At 44.2% G+C, this 18,380-nt stretch overlaps 1 protein-coding gene across 6 annotated transcripts in view; it reads left to right on the top strand.

The window, feature by feature from the left end:
• The first annotated feature begins 372 nt into the window (after positions 1–372).
• PCDH10 (protocadherin 10) overlaps positions 373–18,380 on the top strand; it is a 34,173-nt gene continuing 16,165 nt past the window's right edge. For all 6 annotated transcript variants that reach the window (XM_050320491.1, XM_050320488.1, XM_050320489.1 and 3 more), the window contains exons 1-4: positions 373–4,059; positions 5,590–5,648; positions 6,223–6,329; positions 15,186–15,491. In XM_050320491.1, the coding sequence (XP_050176448.1) occupies positions 1,462–4,059; positions 5,590–5,648; positions 6,223–6,329; positions 15,186–15,491 (3,070 nt within the window). In that variant the 5' untranslated portion in view covers positions 373–1,461. The remainder of the gene's footprint in view (positions 4,060–5,589; positions 5,649–6,222; positions 6,330–15,185; positions 15,492–18,380) is intronic.

The following is an 18,380-nucleotide window of genomic DNA, read 5'->3' as shown; positions in this document are numbered from 1 at the left end:
TGTGTGTGTGTGTGCGCGCCGGTGGCGAGCGGCGATCTCCCGGTCCAGCGGCTGCGGCGGGGCGGCGGGCAGGGGAGGGGAAAGGTGGGAAACAGCCAGCCACCGTCGGAGGGCAGCGGGCAGGGAGCGAGGGAGAGAAGGATTTGGAGAGGGGGTGGGAGCGAGGGATGAGGGAGCGCGGCATCCCCGGGACGCGCCGCCCGAGCCGTGCCCGCGCGCCCGCCCGGCCGTGACGCAGCCCTGCCTGACGCGCGCCGCAGCCAATGGGACGCCGCCCCCGGGGGCGGTGCTGGCAGCCGATTGGCTGGCGGGGGGGCTGGCGCTGCGCAAAAGCAGCGGGGCCGAGCGGTGCCCGCTCAGAAAGCGCCGGCACAGATCAGAGGAGCCGGGAGCGGGAGCAGCGCCGGAGCCGGGACGCGAAGGCGAGCGGCGGCAGCAGCAGCAAGAGACAGACAAGAGACACAAGGCAGTAAGACGCGAAAGCAGCAAGACACGGAGAGGAAAAAAAAAAAAACAACAAAAAAAACACCCAACCGACAAAACGCCCTGATCGACACATCCGTAAAAGCAGAATGATGATGATGATGCTAATAGCAATAAAAGAAGAAAATGAAAGACATTTAATAGAAGAGAGAAACATCTGAAGTCGTCATATATTAAAAAAAAAAAAAAAAGGAAAAAAAAAAAAGAGGAAATCCCAGAGACATCAGGGAATGAAAGTTTTGGGTAGCAAAGCTGTTCTCTGCCTTTTTTTTTTTTTTTTTTTATTGAAATCTTTTTGCGGTTAATTTTTTTCTTTTTCAATTTCGCGGTTTTCTACCTTTTTCTTCCATCTAAAGAGGGTATGTCCACCGGCTGTTCCAGCAGCATCTACCCCTCCAGTTCCCACCAGGAAGACAAACCGAGGACAATCTTGAAATATAAAAATTTCCTCCTTGGGATTTGCTGCTGCTGCTGCCCTCCGCCGCCACTGCTGCTGCCGCGGTGCAGTGCCAAGACTCTCGGAATAAATAAAAGCGGGCTACTGTGTATCTCTAGCTACAGCAGGCTAATAGCTATTATTAGTTGGTCATTTATTTCGAAGATCACAGATGAAGTGGGGACGCCTGTCTTCTTCATTTGGTCAGCGTGTGAAATAATAATACCCGTAACAAAAAGGAGGGAGATGGGGGAGAGAAAAATCCTAACATGAATCAGAAGAAATAGTATCTAGCACACCCCCTCCCCCCACAGATCAACCTCCCCCCCCCTTCTCCCATTTTCTTTCCCCCTCCCCCGATCCCGCTCTCTCCACACACACTTGCAGGCGCGGACACGCACACACACAGACGCACACACAGACGCGCATACACACACACTGTAGTGTGTATTTTCGGAGGAGGAGGAGGTGGTGGTGGTGGCTTTTGGAAGAGGAGGAAGAGGTGGTGTCGGGGAGGGGGGGATCTCTTTCCCCGTTTGGAGATGATTGTGCTATTCCTCTTTGCCTTGCTCTGGATGGTGGAGGGGGCTCTTTGCCAACTCCATTACACGGTGCAGGAAGAGCAGGAGCATGGCACGTTCGTGGGGAATATCGCCGAGGACCTGGGCTTGGACATTACAAAACTTTCGGCTCGGCGCTTCCAGACGGCGCCCAACTCCCGCAGCCCTTACCTGGAGCTCAACCTGGAAACCGGGGTGCTCTACGTGAACGAGAAGATCGACCGGGAGCAGATCTGTAAGCAGAGCCCCTCCTGCCTGCTGCACCTGGAGGTCTTCCTGGAGAACCCCCTCGAGCTGTTCCGGGTGGAGATCGAGGTGCTGGACATCAACGACAACCCGCCCTCCTTCCCGGAGCCTGACCTCACCGTGGAGATCTCGGAGAGCGCCACACCGGGCACCCGCTTCCCGCTGGAGAGCGCCTTCGACCCCGACGTGGGCACCAACTCCCTGCGCACCTACGAGATCACCCCCAACAGCTACTTCTCCCTCGACGTGCAGACGCAGGGGGACGGCAACCGCTTCGCCGAGCTGGTGCTGGACCAGCCGCTGGACCGGGAGCAGCAGGCGGTGCACCGCTACGTGCTGACGGCGGTGGACGGCGGGCAGCCCCAGCAGCGCACCGGCACCGCCCTGCTCACCGTCAGGGTGCTGGACTCCAACGACAACGTCCCCGCCTTCGAGCAGCCCGTCTACACCGTGTCGCTGCCGGAGAACTCCCCGCCGGGCACCCTGGTGCTGCAGCTCAACGCCACGGACCCCGACGAGGGCCAGAACGGCGAGGTCATCTACTCCTTCAGCAGCCACATCTCGGCCCGCGCCCGGGAGCTCTTCGGCATCGCGCCGCGCACCGGGCGGCTGGAGGTGAGCGGTGAGCTGGACTACGAGGAGAGCAACGTGTACCAGGTGTACGTGCAAGCCAAGGACCTGGGGCCCAACGCCGTGCCGGCCCACTGCAAGGTGCTGGTGCGGGTGCTGGACGCCAACGATAACGCGCCCGAGATCAGCTTCTCCACCGTCAAGGAGGCGGTGAGCGAGGCGGCGGCGCCGGGCACCGTGGTGGCCCTCTTCAGCGTCTCGGACCGCGACTCGGAGGAGAACGGGCAGGTACAGTGCGAGCTGCTGCAGGGCGACGCGCCCTTCCGCCTCAAGAGCTCCTTCAAGAACTACTACACCATCGTCACCGAGGGGCCGCTGGACCGCGAGCAGCCGGGCGGCGACGCCTACACTCTCACGGTGGTGGCCCGGGACCGCGGCGAGCCGCCGCTCAGCACCAGCAAGTCCATCCAGGTGCGGGTGAGCGACGTGAACGACAACGCGCCGCGCTTCAGCCAGCCCGTGTACCAGGTGTACGTGAGCGAGAACAACGTGCCCGGCGCCTACATCTACGCCGTCAGCGCCACCGACCGCGACCAGGGCGCCAACGCCAGGCTCGCCTATTCCATCCTGGAGAGCCAGATCCAGGGCATGTCCGTCTTCACCTACGTCTCCATCAACTCCGAGAACGGCTTCCTCTACGCGCTCCGCTCCTTCGACTACGAGCAGCTCAAGGAGTTCAGCTTCCAGGTGGAGGCCCGCGACGCCGGCGAGGAGCCGCAGCCGCTGGCCGGCAACGCCACCGTCCACATCATCGTGGTGGACCAGAACGACAACGCCCCCGCCATCGTCAGCCCCCTGCCCGGCCGCAATGGCACCCCGGCGCGGGAGGCGCTGCCCCGCGGCGCCGAGCCGGGATACCTGGTGAGCCGGGTGGCGGCAGTGGACGCCGACGACGGGGAGAACGCCCGCCTCACCTACAGCATCGCGCGGGGCAACGAGGCCGGGCTGTTCCGCATGGACTGGCGCTCCGGGGAGCTGCGGACGGCCCGCAGGGTTCCGGCCAAGCGCGACCCGCAGCGCCCCTACGAGCTGGTCATCGAGGTGCGCGACCACGGGCAGCCGCCGCTCTCCTCCACCGCCGCCGTCCAGGTGGTGCTGGTGGACGGGGCGGGCGAGCGGCCCGGCGGCGGCGGCGGCCCGGGCGCGGGGACGGGCGCGGGGGGCGGCGGAGGCGGCTCTGGAGAGCATCGCCCCAGCCGCTCCGGGGGGGATACCTCGCTTGACCTCACCCTCATCCTCATCATCGCCCTGGGCTCCGTCTCCTTTATCTTCCTGCTGGCCATGATCGTCCTGGCCGTGCGCTGCCAGAAGGAGAAGAAGCTCAATATCTACACCTGCCTGGCCAGCGACTGCTGCCTGGGCTGCTGCTGCTGCTGCCCTTGCTGCAGCCGGCAGGCGCGGGCCCGCAAGAAGAAGCTCAGCAAGTCGGACATCATGCTGGTGCAGAGCTCCAACGTGCCCAGCAACCCGGCGCAGGTGCCGGTGGAAGAGTCGGGCAGCTTCGGTTCCCACCACCACAACCAGAACTACTGCTACCAGGTCTGCCTCACCCCCGAGTCCGCCAAGACCGACTTGATGTTCCTCAAGCCCTGCAGCCCCTCTCGCAGCACCGACGCCGAGCACAACCCCTGCGGGGCCATCGTCACAGGCTACGCCGACCAGCAGCCCGACATCATCTCCAACGGCAGCATCTTGTCTAGCGAGGTAAGGACGGCACCCCCCGCCACCCCACACCCCTCCCGCCAGGCTTCATTCCCTAGCCATCCCCAAGCATCCTTCCCCAAGCCCCGGGCCGCTTTCCTGAAGCTCCCGCTCCTCCTCCCCTGGCGGGAAAGACGTTTTGCATTCCCCATCCTCCTCCTTTCCCCTTTAATCCATCCGTCTGCCTTCTCTCCCCTCTTGGCCCTCTCCTATTCGGGAGGCTTTAGCCCTTCGGTCTCAGAGGGGAGGGGAGGGTAGAACCCCTCCCCGCCGACTCTCTCCCACCCGGGCTCAGCAGCTGCTGCAGCCAAGCGTGTCCCTCTGTTGTCCCCCCCGCCCCCTCCCGCCCCCATCCCGGTGCCTCTGAAGGAATCTGGCCCCGGCCGGGGCACGGAGATTCCCCTGAGCCAGCGTTAGCTGTGAGCAGATCGCCTGTGGGCTGAGGGGGGTGGGGATTACGGCTCTTCGCAGAGTCTCTGCAGCTGACAGGAGTGGAGTGAGGTGGGGTGTAATCACAGCATGTTCTGAAGCAACGATTAAACCCATGTCTTTTTTCCTTCCTGAAATCCTCGCATGTGCAAGTAAGGCTTTGGGGGAAACCCCCTCTGGGACTGTGACAATCTCTACAGTTAGCAGGAGCTTTAATTAATTTGTGAATTAGAGTTTATTAATTGACTTTTCTTTACTCTGTCTGCACAGCTCTTTGTAACACCAAAGCTGAACTTGTAAAGGAAAGCAGCAAGAGTTTCAGTAAAATTATATGCTGAGACCTAATGTCTCCTCCTGTTAAACATGTTTGCTTATGTTGTGATACCTGGTGTGTAGAGAATTTCTATCAAAGCATATATTCCTCCATATTGCTCTCCCATTAATCATTTTGTACTGGGTTAGCTTATACTTTCTCTCAATACCTCTCTGCTTATGCAGTAGTGAAAACATCACATTCTCTCTTAACTGAAACTTGAATGCTGTCCAGTCTGGAAAAGGTGGTTTGAATGGTATGTTCTAAACAGTTATGTTTTACAGTAAAATTTATAACACTGGATTGTAAGATTGACCTTGCCTAGAAATGTCTATAAAATTCTGTCTTCTGCTGCCTTTTTGATGACTTGAGGGTATCTCAATGTAGTTTTTTCCTTAGGGTACAATAACAGTACTGTCTCTCCCTATTTTTATACACTGAAATTAAAAACAGGCTGAGAACTAGATTACAATAAGTTTTTTTTCTTAGCCTAAGTAGTCCACTAGTCTAGAAATAGTTATGCTAATTTTTTGTGGGAGTCCTTGTGATGCTCAACAGTGTGCACTGTGAGAAAACGTCAGAATCTCATCCCAAAAAACCCCAGAAAAAACCACTCATGCCTTTCCATTTGTGTGACTAAGAGCTGGGATTTTTCCCCTTCTATCCTAGGAACAGATTGTGTAGGCCTACTTGCAGCTAAGCATTACCATTTATAGTGAATAAGCTCTCTTGGTTGGTTACAGAAATATCAAGAGTTAAAAATCTTTCCCAATATTTTCTTCTTTTCCTAGACGAAACATCAGCGTGCTGAGCTCAGTTATCTAGTTGACAGACCCCGACGAGTAAACAGGTAGGAGCTCCTTAGCCTTGGTTTCCTCACACATGCTTTAGCAAGTCTGAATGGGGTGCAGAAATGTGTTTACTGCAGATGTAACAGAGTAGTAAAGCAGTGGGAAGTCTGATGTCTCTAGACATATTAAATAAAACAGTCGGCTAAATGAGTTTGAATTACAGCTTTTCTGAACTGGATTCAAAACCGACTGAAAAGAGAACAAAATCTCGGTTTGTATTAGTCTAAAACATGCTTCAAATACTCATGAACATGCATCTGTAGGGTCTTCCAGAAGATACTGTCTCTCTGAGTTAAAATTCAGCTGTCCAGCTTAAGTAAATGCTGCCAAATCAGTTACACCGACTGCATGAAACCCAGGCAGAGCAATAGGCCTTGCTGTTCCTTCCAGCCAGACTCCCAAGGTCTGAAAATTCCTGGTTTAGTTTATGGTGGGCAGAGCACCTCCGCAGAAGCCGTGCAGCAGGCAGGAGTGGGGGGATGCAGCACCGGGTTTGGCCATGTGATGGCGGAAGAATGTTTTATGAGTTCCTCTTTCATGTTTATTCTAATGTAAAGATGTTTCTGTGTCTAGTTCTGCATTCCAGGAAGCAGACATAGTAAGCTCTAAGGACAGTGGTCATGGAGACAGTGAGCAAGGAGACAGTGATCATGATGCCACTAATCGAGGTCAATCCTCTGGTAAGTCTGATAAGAGAATGGAAATAGTAGATCTTTAAGTAGAGAGACTAGAAGGAACAGTTACTTGTAGGAATATAATACTAGAGAGGCATAAATAAGGTGATCGTATTGTGTGGGAGGCTGGGTCTAAGTCAGCTTGTTGCTGCAGTTACCTGGGCAAGGAGGCAATTTTGAACCTCTTTTGTTCACGGAACAGAGTTTGTTCTATTCATTTGATTCTGGGTGGGGGTTGGTATGTTATACTGCATCTTTCGCTGTAGCAAAACTTCCTGCACATTAAAACACAGTTGTTGGTACGTTTCATAGTACATTTTTTTCTATGGCAGATTTGCAGAATTTCAGAGCATTAAGCAATTTTGTTTAGTAGGCACTTCAGCTGGCATGGCAGTGGGAAGTGAAGGGGGAGTTCCCAAGGGAAAGAAAGAACCCAGTGATTGAATGACAGCCAGACAGTGAGGGTTTTTTTGCTGGGGATCAGTGGAGACACATTGGGTGCTCTGAATATGTAATACCTTAGCATTTTTGGAGGATTGTTTTTTAATTCAAATAGAGGCACCATATAGTGCAAGTGATCTCCATGTTAATAAGGCTAAGGTATTACTAAATACATTTCTTCCATCCTGACAGGAAAGAAAGGCTTTAAAAGACTATGATGTGAATCATCTAGAAAATATGTATGTTGCAGTGTTATTCCCATGTGCAGGGCTTGCTGTCTTTGCTCTCATACTGTCAGCTTGCTTCTGAAAGGGACATTTGTTCAGAGCCTGTGCATTAGAATTCACGCTCACCCTCACACTGCATTTTAGCCATAAATGCTGTGCTTTCTTCCCTACCACAGCCTCCACAGGTCTGGTACATCTCGGTTCAATACTGTGATTTCTTTCCCATTGTTTCCTCTGTGCTCTGTCACGTATAAGGATTTGCTACCAGTGTGTCATACAAAATACGGCCAGTTGTCCTTTTTTTTGTTTTTCCTGACCCCCATCTTATAAGATACCAGGGCAGGGGACCCAGTACCATCACAGCAGCGCTGCCTCACCCGCCTGCTCTGTTAACATCCCCCGTTTCCTTGCTGCTGTAGTCACTGTGCCCCTAACGATGGGAAACCCAGGCACCAGGGGAAGAGGAGGCTGCCACAGGGCCCCTTTCTATTGCTGCAAGTCATTAATATGCAGACCTAATGAGACTTGAGAAGAGCCAAGAGTCTCCGGAGCTCCCTGCTTCTTGCAGGGCTTCATGCTAAGTGAACAGAGTGTCTATTTTGTGTCTGGGAACCTGACAACAAACCAGGTCTTGCCAGAAGTTTACATCTGAACACAGAGCCTCTTTCATTTTTGGCCTATATATGGCGTATGATTTATTGTTGTTTGAAAAAGCCATGTATTTAGCGTCCCCCCCACTCTTTCTTTTGCACTGTTTCTGATGCAGCAATCACTGCTATCAAGTTATAAAAAGCTCCCTCTCCTCCTGCCCTCCCTGCATTCCGGGGTTTTTTTCTCTTTTACGCATTTTACTGCAGCAGTCATCTCCATGAACATTTCAATCAGCTTAGTCCCTCAACATAATGAACCGTAATAACCAAACAGGAGAGAAAAGAATAAACATCTGCAGAAGGGGATGGGTTTGACTGATGGTGGGAATATAATCACAGAGTTGCACATCAACTGAAAGCTATTTTCTTTTAGATGCATTCAGTGCTGTTGTTGTTGTGTTTCTCTGCTTCATTCTTTCTCTCCATTTTAGAAGTAGTCTATCTCAGAGATGAACACTTTTCAAACTTGGCATTGGTCCTTAGCGGGGTAAATTCTTCTTCATTTCTATTTTATCAAATAGGGGGAAAATGTATTCTATAGTAAGTAATTTAAGAATCTGATGTGATTTATGAACTACTGTGTCTCCAATAGTGATGACATAGGAAATAATGAAAGCTGCAAATGAGGCTTGGTCTACTCACAATCAGCAGTTTGAACTGAAACCTCAGAATACACAGAACTTCCAATTTCCTATGTTGGTGCTGTGATTTGAGAATAATTTGCATGCACCATTTTTTTAATGCTAGTTCCAAATATTTAAATACAAATCTCTTTAGAAACTATTTAATAGTAGACTTTAATTGTCTACATACATGTTTTTTACTTTTCCTGTAAGTTTTGGGCTGAATTGTCCTATCTTCATGCAAAGAATAACCCCTTGACTCAGAGATGGCAAGATGTTTTGATATAAAAAGCTCACTCTTCCTATTAGCTTTTGGTGATGGAATTTTGTGGGGAAAAAAGGAGCATAAATCTTGTTTGATCTTAAATGGCTAGAGGAAATGCCAGAGGAAATGCCTTCTCAGTTTTTTGGTCATTCTGATGCTCTGTAATAAATTCTTTCTAAATTAGTGAAGGAAAATACACTGATTGATAACATGGCAGGAGTTTGGGCTGGTTTTTTCAAGATGTTACCTGATATTGTACAGCATTATATTTGTTTTCCAAAGCATCTAAAAACATTTAGTAGGCAATTCACATTGAGAAACAAAACTCATATCGTACAAGTCTCAGTCAGCAGCATATGCTGCTGGCAAAACATCTTTTTACAGTTCTGTACATGACTTCTGTCAGCAGCAAACAGTCCTGTGGCACACAAGTAGCTATTCTGTAGTAGTCCATTGCTCTCCAAGCTGGCTGTCAAAAGTTGTGGTCAGTTACTAATTGGAAATCGTGCAGAATGAAAATCTTATCACCCTGTCATAGCTTTATCTTGCACAATTATGGTGAAAATTCAGAACTATGCTGTTCTGCATATCATGAAATACTTTGTTGTATTTTGAAATAAGATTCTAGTTCACTTTTTCACAAAATATGTTTTCTTAATACTGATTTAATCATGTCTTTAGGCGTGCTGGAAAGTATGTAAGGGATTCATATTGTTCTCATTAAAGTACCACATGAATGCCTCATAATTATCCACGTTCTTACCTACCTAACGTTGTCAAAGTACTAAAGTACTGCCATCTGCTTTTGGCAGGGAATGGCAAGTAGTGGGAGGCTCAAGAGCCTAATATTTGTGGATTGAGTAGTTACTTCAAAGACTGGGATAGGAATCTGAGCTGTTTGGGAAGTGACTTTCCAAAGGTGAAGAAGTGCAGGAAGTTTGTGGCAAATGGAGGGGGAGGGGTCTCAAACTCCAGGTGCATGTTCTAATGATTTGTACTCTTCTTTGAAGACTGCTGAGACAAAACCTGCTACTTGTTATAGAACAAACACAACTAACACAACACTACTATCTATTATTAACACACTGTATTTCAGTCGTGTTCTGTAGGAGTAATTTCTAAGCATGAGGTTAGTTTATTTCCCATGGTTGATTGAATTCTTGGCCTCCCTCGTGAAATTGCCGGCTTGGGTGCCAATTAATACTCTGCATGTGTGTACGTTTAAATTGTATGATTAGACACCTGTCCTGCAAGACTTGGACTCATGCCATCAACTTATTTCATATGGTTGCTCACTCACTACTCAGCTTTCTCAAGCAGGGCTCTTCAGAGTATTATCTTTTTTTTTCACTGAATTGGCATGATGTCTCAGATGCACTTCAGGAAGGAGTGTCCAAGATGTGAAGCCAAGTAGATGTACTGGCGTGCATGTACTATAAAATACATCCGATTTTTTTGTTCATCTCCTGTGTGCAGTGCTGGACAGTTTGCATTGCTGACAAGCTAAGACCTAAAATCAAGGGAATTGATTCAAAGGCACAGGGTGAAACATTGCCTCACACCTTTTCAGTACAGATTAGGTAAATGCCAAGAGGGTTTGTATGCATTATTGCCAAAGAGCTATGATATTTCAGTGTCCGTAAGGAGAAGAATCTGAGAAGTCAGAGGAAGAATTTTAGTGATAAAGGCAAAGAGAAAACCCGTATTCCTTCTGAGTCTATGCAGAGTGACTGCTAAATCCTGTTTTGAAGATCACTTGGGCAAAGAGTCTATCTCAGATAAAGTGAGAGTGAACATGAAAATGGCTTAGAAAAGTGCCTTGACTCAAGCTCAGGGCTGTTTCTATTTCATTTTTTTTCTCTTCTTCCTTGGTCTGCATGCTTAATACTGTTCACATCTCAGTGGTCCAGATAGGGCTTTGAAGCTGAGATTTGGAAGAGCTGAATATTGAAGATATTTGAGTCTTTATTCATGTTCTCTTGCAGATTAAGTCAGTTTTATCCAAGGCAGTGCACCAATTATTTAGCAAGAATGATAATAACTGTTTCATAAAGTCCAGTTCGTCAGTAGATACAGTCTTCCTCAAAGGAGGTTGACATCATTATCCGTATTTACCGACACAAAACATGAATCCTAGGGAAATGAGTCACTTTCTCAATGATAATCTACCCAAAGGGATAGTTGTCCTGGTAATGGAGCTCTGAAAGGGAGACCTGGTTCCCTGCATCACACCTATCTCGCATATAACTAGCACAGAAGAAATGGGAAATGCCATTTAATTCCAAGTAAAAGGCAAAGTTCTGAAAAAATTACACACGTTGGGGAAAAAAATCCCTTTTGGTAATGGTATTGCAAAAATACTTTGTCAACATTCAATTTGAAGTTTTCATTTTTATTACATCATTTGCTCAGTAATACATAAGGACATGTTCACTCGTTGCTCTAAAGGCTTGGTGTATGGTTCTTCTCCTTAAATTAAATTAAGAAAGGAGACATTATTTGAAATTGTGTTTAGGTCTACCTTTTGCTTTGACCAAAACTGTCTTTCAAACCAATTAAAACTCATGCACATAGAAATTTTGACTTCTTCCTTTTGAAATATGAAAAGGAAGCAGATTGGGAATTTACTTCTGAAATGCAGTGCTACCACGAATGTGATTCAAAGCACCTGGGTTCAGGTAATTCAGATGCAGGCATCAAACAATAAATAACTCCTTTCCTAGTTTTTAGCAGCTTTTGAGTGAGGGCCAGGGGTTTGTTTTCCTTCAAAATCTGCAAAGTTAAGGTTGTGTGAAAGCTCATGTTGGCCATTGGCCCATCTGGTAATAAAAGTTGAACAAATAGGAATGAACTAGTGGCCTCTACCATCAGGTTTTATATGTATGCTGTATTTGGAATAGTGCAATGCTTATAATTTTCAGAACTTCAGTATACTATCTGTTTGTATCCACAAAGGGCATTTTAAATTCATATTTCAGGGTCACCTTTAAAATTTCAGTTTATCTGCAAGGTCCAACTTAGGATCACTAAGTGAAAAGTAGAAAGCATTGTTCTTTATGTGGATTTTCAATTATGATGGATAGTTTAGTTCAGAAGGATCACATACATATATATAACTAGCTTTATGAGGGACGTTGAGATGGAAGTGTTATACTGCTGAACATTTCTTTTTGTTATAAATCAAGAACATGATTCTTGGCCTATGAAGGAGTTCTCTTCTAAGTGTCTTACTTCATTTACCATGATATGTCCTTCCTTCTTGGAAAATTGCAAATTGCCTTTACCTGCCCCCGGGCTTATGTTAAATGTTTCTTCAATTAGAACCAGAGAATTCTATACTTTGACCCACATGAAAAAGGTGGAGGAGGAATAGCCAGCATTCATACCACAGGCAGTGTAAATAGACATGGGTGCTCAGGGATTTTGAAACTAGGCTTCTAATTTGAATTTCTTTTCTGTCAAAATACTAAACCCAAGGGCTTGGTTCTGTACCCATTCAGCTAAACTCTTAGGGAGTGTTGTGACTGATTCAAGCTGGAGCAATTCCTAACCTTTGCCTCTCTGAACATTTTGTTCCCATCCTAAACAAGCATTTACATTCTAGCTGTGTGTTCCAGCAGTGTATATTAAAATTTAGATGTATATAATCTTTTTGTCCTTTTACAAGTTCTCATCTTCAAGGGGGAAAAAGTTTGCTGTGCAGGCTTACATTTTGTGTCTCCTACATTCATTACTTTGTTTATTTAAAATCCTGATTTATAGTGGCTATAACATCTCTTTTATAATAAACTGTTATATAATACTGTTCAGTGCAGTGCAGTAGACAAGCAGTATTCAAAAGGGAACAAAAAAAAATAATATTTGGATAGAGACATTTTGCAGTATAGCAGTTGATGTGAGAAGAAAATAGTAAAATGGAGGGTAATTTTCCAGGGGAAATAAAGATGCATGAAGGGAAGAAAAGGGTCTATATTTGAATGTATATATTTAAAACAATATTAGTGTAATCTCTCCCTCCCCATTGACTAAAGAATATAATTTAATATTTATCCTTAAGGTTTCTTTCTCCTGCTGTCTTTCAGGAAAGGTTGAATGAATATGGTCACTGATACACTGTTAGCAAATGTAACTGTAATCATTTCCTATTAAATGTAGGGCTATCTATTGTTTACATGTAACTTTGCTAGGAAGTCTGTAAATTGAAATAACCATTTTGTGTTTATTTTCCCTTAAATCTTTGGAATGGCGAAAAGTTAGATCCATAAAATGTGTCTTTCCTTGCATAAGAAATATTTTTCTTCAGACATTTCAGTACATAAGATACACAGACGTGCTTTTATAGACACTGTTAGTTGCTAATTTCTTTCTGCATCTAAATATTTCTTTTTCAGTCTTTGATAGCTTCTACCACTACAGAATTTATATTTAGACTATTTTTCTCCTTGCCTGATGATCTTCATCTGATTCCTTAATCATATCTGCAGTTCACATTTGCATTCTTCAACAGTTCACTGATCAGTAATTTGTTTTCAGACTTCTGCATGCCAATTATCAATGCAGGGTTCCAATTGAAACTGGACCTGGCATTGTATATTGCTTAATTTTAAATTAAAAAGTCATTATAAAGTGAGATTAATCTGAGATAAAAAGCGCTTTTTTTCATTTTCTCATGTTTTATTTCTGTCTAAATTATTGCCTCTAGTGCTCAAGCACTTGTTGATTGCTCATAACAATGCTTCCTTGCTGAAGAGATTGTTTTTCGTAGTGTGAGGTACTATGTAAATATTACTAATATAAGTCAAATTACAGTTCAAAACAGTAGTAGAATTCTTAATACTAATCCTCACATTGGACATCGAGCTAATCCAGTTCTTCACAATGTAGGCTGGTGAATGAGATACATTACATGAATCTTATTACAACTGTTCAAAGTTTTCTCCTATTTCTGTTACAAGTAGTGTCATTTTTTGTAATTCTAATGCAATGCTTGTAAATGCAATGTTTATAACAGATTTAGTTCAGTTTTGACATGCACCTAAGACAGTTCTCCTTATAAATACAAGAAAAGGATGTTTCTTTACTGTTTTGCTTTCCTGTAAGATGTTGAACATTGTACTGGTTTAACTCAAACAGCAGCTAAGCACCTCAGAGCTACTTGCTCAGTCCCCTCACCTCTGTGGGGTTGGAAGGAGAATCAGAAAAAAAACAAAATTTGCAGGCTGAAACAAGAACAGTTCAATAGTTTAAATAAAGCAAATGTGATAACAATAATAACAAAAAAGAGAAAGAGAGAGGAATGAAACCGAAGACAGAGGAGTGATGCACACTGCAATCACTCGCCACCCGCTGACCGATGCTCACCCCCTAGCAGCGATCGGCCCCTCCCTGACAACTCCCCCAGTTTGTATGCTGGGCATGATGCTCTGTGATGTGGAACAGCCCTTTGGCCAGCTTGGGCCAGTTGTCCTGGCCATGCTCCCTCCCAGCTTCTTGTGCATTTCCTCCCTGGCAGAACATGGGAAATGTCCCTGACTTAGGGTAAGCAGTACTGAGCAACAACTGAAACATCAATGTGTCATAGGCATTATTCTCATATTAAATCCAAAACACAACACTGTAACAACTTTTAAGAAGAAAATAACTCTGTCCCAGCCGAAAGCAGGACAAACCAACTTGAGATTTATTTATTTTACTCTGTGCCTATGATTTCATACACCGTTCCTCTCAAAACAAGTATAATCCAACAGCTTAGTAACTGTTAGCCAGGGAATGTTCCTTTGGAAGGCCGCTCTGAAAGGAGTCAACAGCAGCATAGCTTGTCATTTGAAATCTTAGTAGCATTAAAGGATTTGTAAGCAAACAGTTCCTGTGTTGGCACAGACAAGTGTTTGTTTATAGAGGGGAAGTACTAACAATCTTTTCGATAGTATCCACAACCACCTCATATAGGACTGCGGGTACCTTTGTACTGCTAATTGCAGTATTTTATTATAGGATCCTCTCCCATTTCTTGGACTTGATGATAGTAAGGACTGCTGCAGTAGCAGTGAAAACTGTCTCTGAAAGAGTGATGTAACAATTGATTAAAGAAGCTATCCTGATCACTTGAAAGCTGGATTCTTGCTTTGTAACATCTGTTTTTAATAACAGTGGGCTCTATCTGTATGCCACCATTTCATAAATGAAATCTGAGATTCCTCAATCCGGACACTTAATTTCTTTGGTCAGAGATAGATTTGCAGAGATATTGTTGGAGAAACAATTCCTTATGTGTTCCTAAACAAGTATTTTCAACCGTTGAACTATAGACACCCACCTACAGGTGGAATTGAATCTTGTGTGAATGGGTTCTAAACAATGAGATCTGCAAGGGATTTTATGAGATAGAACCACCAATGCTCTTCTTGTGGTATTTTGGTGCTTGTGTGACATTCTGGCATTTAGTTACACTTGTTAAAGGATGCTTTGACTTCTGAAGACCAGACAATCAGATATTTTTTGTAGTTGTCGTTGAGGAGATGAAACCAGTGGAAGAAATTCTTACACCATTTCCCTTTTCCGATTCTCTGTCCTTGGCATAATCTTTCATATCTGTCAGCAGCTGTTCATGATGCTGAAGCTTATATCTGTAGTTTCTTTTTCTTTCATGCTTGCAGGCATGGATCTCTTCTCCAATTGCACGGAGGAATGTAAAGCACTGGGCCACTCAGATCGGTGCTGGATGCCTTCCTTTGTCCCATCCGACGGACGCCAAGCTGCAGATTACCGCAGCAATCTGCACGTACCTGGCATGGACTCTGTTCCAGACACTGAAGTGTTTGAAACACCAGAAGCCCAGCCGGGGGCAGAAAGGTCCTTCTCCACCTTCGGCAAAGAGAAGGCCCTTCACAACAGTCTGGAGAGGAAGGAGTTGGATGGACTGCTGTCTAATACACGAGCGCCTTACAAACCACCATATTTGAGTAAGTACCATTCAAAAAGCTGTATGAAAGTGTTCCCTTCGCGGGAATAAAGACTAGCTCTTTCTGCTATTCATGGTAGGAATAATACAGGCACAATTTCAGGAGCAGTGGGGAGAAATGGCTTCTCTTGGATTCAGGCACTGCTGAAGAAGGCATTGTTCAGTGCTTTTCAAAAAAAGATAAAACCTTGATTGTTTTTAGTATGACATGATTTTCAACAGCAAACGTATGAGCTGATATTAGTGAGGGAGTTGCTCAATTTTGTTTTCTAATGCTGGATTATTGTCAAAGTTTTCTTGGATAGATGGTGTAAACATTGGCATTGCCAGGCTTATGTTTTCTTAAGACTAGAATTAAATCGAGATAACTTTCCTGGGAGCTTCTTTTTATGATTGAGAAGTATCTTGTGAATAAACAGTATGTGTATTATTTTGAAGTAGCTATTGACATAGTTTAAGGGTTTAGAAGGAAGAAGATAAAAACTTTTGCCCTAAGTCTGATCATCTTTCTGTCTACATAGTGTTGACTCTTGTCAGTGCTCCTCCGTGCCTTCTGTCTCCTTCCAAAATTTTGCCTCTTTCTTTAGTCGCCTTTCAACTATGGTTAGGTGATATGAAAGAGTGTGATAGATCTCAAAAAGACCTTCATAATTCCTTTTGGAGTCTGAGCCAGCTGTAGAGCCCTTGAGTAACACTTTGATCTAATATGTCCTTTCATTCTATTTAGCTGCCTTCTCTATTTTATTAGAGACCGTAATCTCCTTGACTTCAAGAGTTTATGATGTTTATCTCATCCAAATAAGCCAAAGACATTAACATTGCATTACCAACCCTTTTTAAAGCAACAAAGGTCTTTCAGGGCAGCAGATTTGGAATAAAAGAAAAAGAATGTCTCTGAATGATAATAATTTATTTATTTTTCTAAAACATTCAGTTTTTCAGAGGGGTGCTACGCTGGCAGTCCTGATATTTGAAGATCTTTGCTACAGATCATTCTCAGCATAGACAGCTCAGTTCTCCCTTCTTAATTAGCTGTCCTGGTATTTCAGTCCTTCAGGAGAGGTCTTTCTACCTCTTCAGTCTTTAGATTTGCTTTACTGAAAACTTCAAAATTCAACTACCAGTTCTGATATGTGAAAGCCATTCCTGCAAAAGCCACCCTGAGACAATTAGCTTATTTTGTGTAGTTAGAACATCAGGTGTCAATCATCTGGTCATATCCTAAAGTCCAATGTGAGATTTCAGTATGATCTAACAGCTCATGAGTCTGTCTTTCCTAAACTGGTCTTTCATCATTTACTTCTACAAAACATTCTTTGGCACTAAGCCATAATTTAGCAGTAGTGATACTGTTACCTCAGTTAATAAGTTTAATTTTAGTTTAACAAGTTGGTACATCCTTAAATGGTCTAATAACAATCCAGTTCTGATGCAGTATGGACATTGACATGATTACTGTTTTCTGGTGGCATCACAATAGTAGTTCTGTTCTGGTTTGTTGTAGGCTTCGGAGTTTTATTTCAAATAACAGTGACATGTTTATTTAGTTGATAGTTTAGGGATTTTAAATTTTGTTATACTAACATAAGTAGTTTTGTTGAACAATGCCTTTACATATAGACATCAGTCTACATTTTACACTTTTCTGGTACATGGGCATAAAAAATGGAGGCAAAATGTCAGGAGTAACCATATATAACTGTTATTACATAATCCACACTTGAGAATCCAGATTTAGTTTTGCTTTTTTCCCCTGATCCTCAAAACTTTTACAAAAGAAGAGTAATGCTTTGGTTTGTTTTCCCTTATTTAATATTTTCTTTAATTTAGATTATATTTGTATAGCAAGGAACAGGAACAACAAAAAGTGAGTGCAGTAGTTGTAGCAATGAGTAAATAATTTATAATTAATAATTTATTCAAGGAATAAAGCAAGATAAATGCATAAGAGGAAGTTGATTCAGGAAGGAACTTTAGTTGAGCCACTGGGTAATTGCAATTAAAAATTGCAATTAAAAATAAAAATAATTTCAACTTCTTAACACAGAAGACTATCAAAGTCAGTTTGTCAGTAGAATGATTTTTTAGAAGTGATTAAAATATATGAAACAGAACCCTCATATTCAGCAAAAATACTATATAAAAAGTTATAACACGTATGAAAATGGCCACATGAAAAATGAGTAGCGAAGAAGAAAAGTATATTGCAGAATGCAAAAAAACTATTTGAACTAAGAAGGTCTCTTAAAAATAGAAAGATTCCAAAAGAAAATGATCAGAAAAGAGCATAAAATCTAGCAAGTAAATTTTAGGGTAGTAATTAGTGGACCTAAGAGGGACTTCTCAGAGGAAATAGCCAAAGGCATGTTAGACATATAGACAAGAAATACAGACAACTTTAAAGATGTCAGGTGTAGGAAGCAAGGAGAGAACTGGTGGGTCTCTTGAGCTGCAGTTAGTGAGGACAAGGATGTGTCAGAGATTCTAAACTGTTTCTTCTCATTTATATTTACTGAGGAGAACAGAGAAAGAGGTGTATTTAGGAAGGCACCCATCCCAGGTAACCATTTCAAATAAATGTGCTAGACTGAGTCATGGAAGAGGATGTTGTTAAAAAATTGGCTAAAACAAATAGGAAGAAGTCAGTGGATTATGTGTTTCTTTAACAAAAGCTAGTAACCAAAGAATGTCAGAAGTTTTGTTTATCATTAAAAAATGTACTAGGAAACCTTGTAAATTAGAGATCCATGAGAAGCCTCAGCATAGTACATAAATTTGTAACTTAGGGGTTTTAGGAACAAAGTAGCTGTCCAGGAAAGTCATACAAGAAAGATTGTCAATCTGTTAGAATTTTGATAAGAGTGAGAATTAATCAATAAAGTATACTTGA

Source organism: Myiozetetes cayanensis, unplaced genomic scaffold (assembly GCF_022539395.1).
Source record: "Myiozetetes cayanensis isolate MyiCay16 unplaced genomic scaffold, myiCay2020 scf24, whole genome shotgun sequence".
In the NCBI taxonomy this organism is placed as follows: Eukaryota; Metazoa; Chordata; class Aves; order Passeriformes; family Tyrannidae; genus Myiozetetes; species Myiozetetes cayanensis.
The sequence above is the reverse complement of the archived record's forward strand: the minus strand, read 5'-3'. Positions and strand labels throughout refer to the sequence as shown.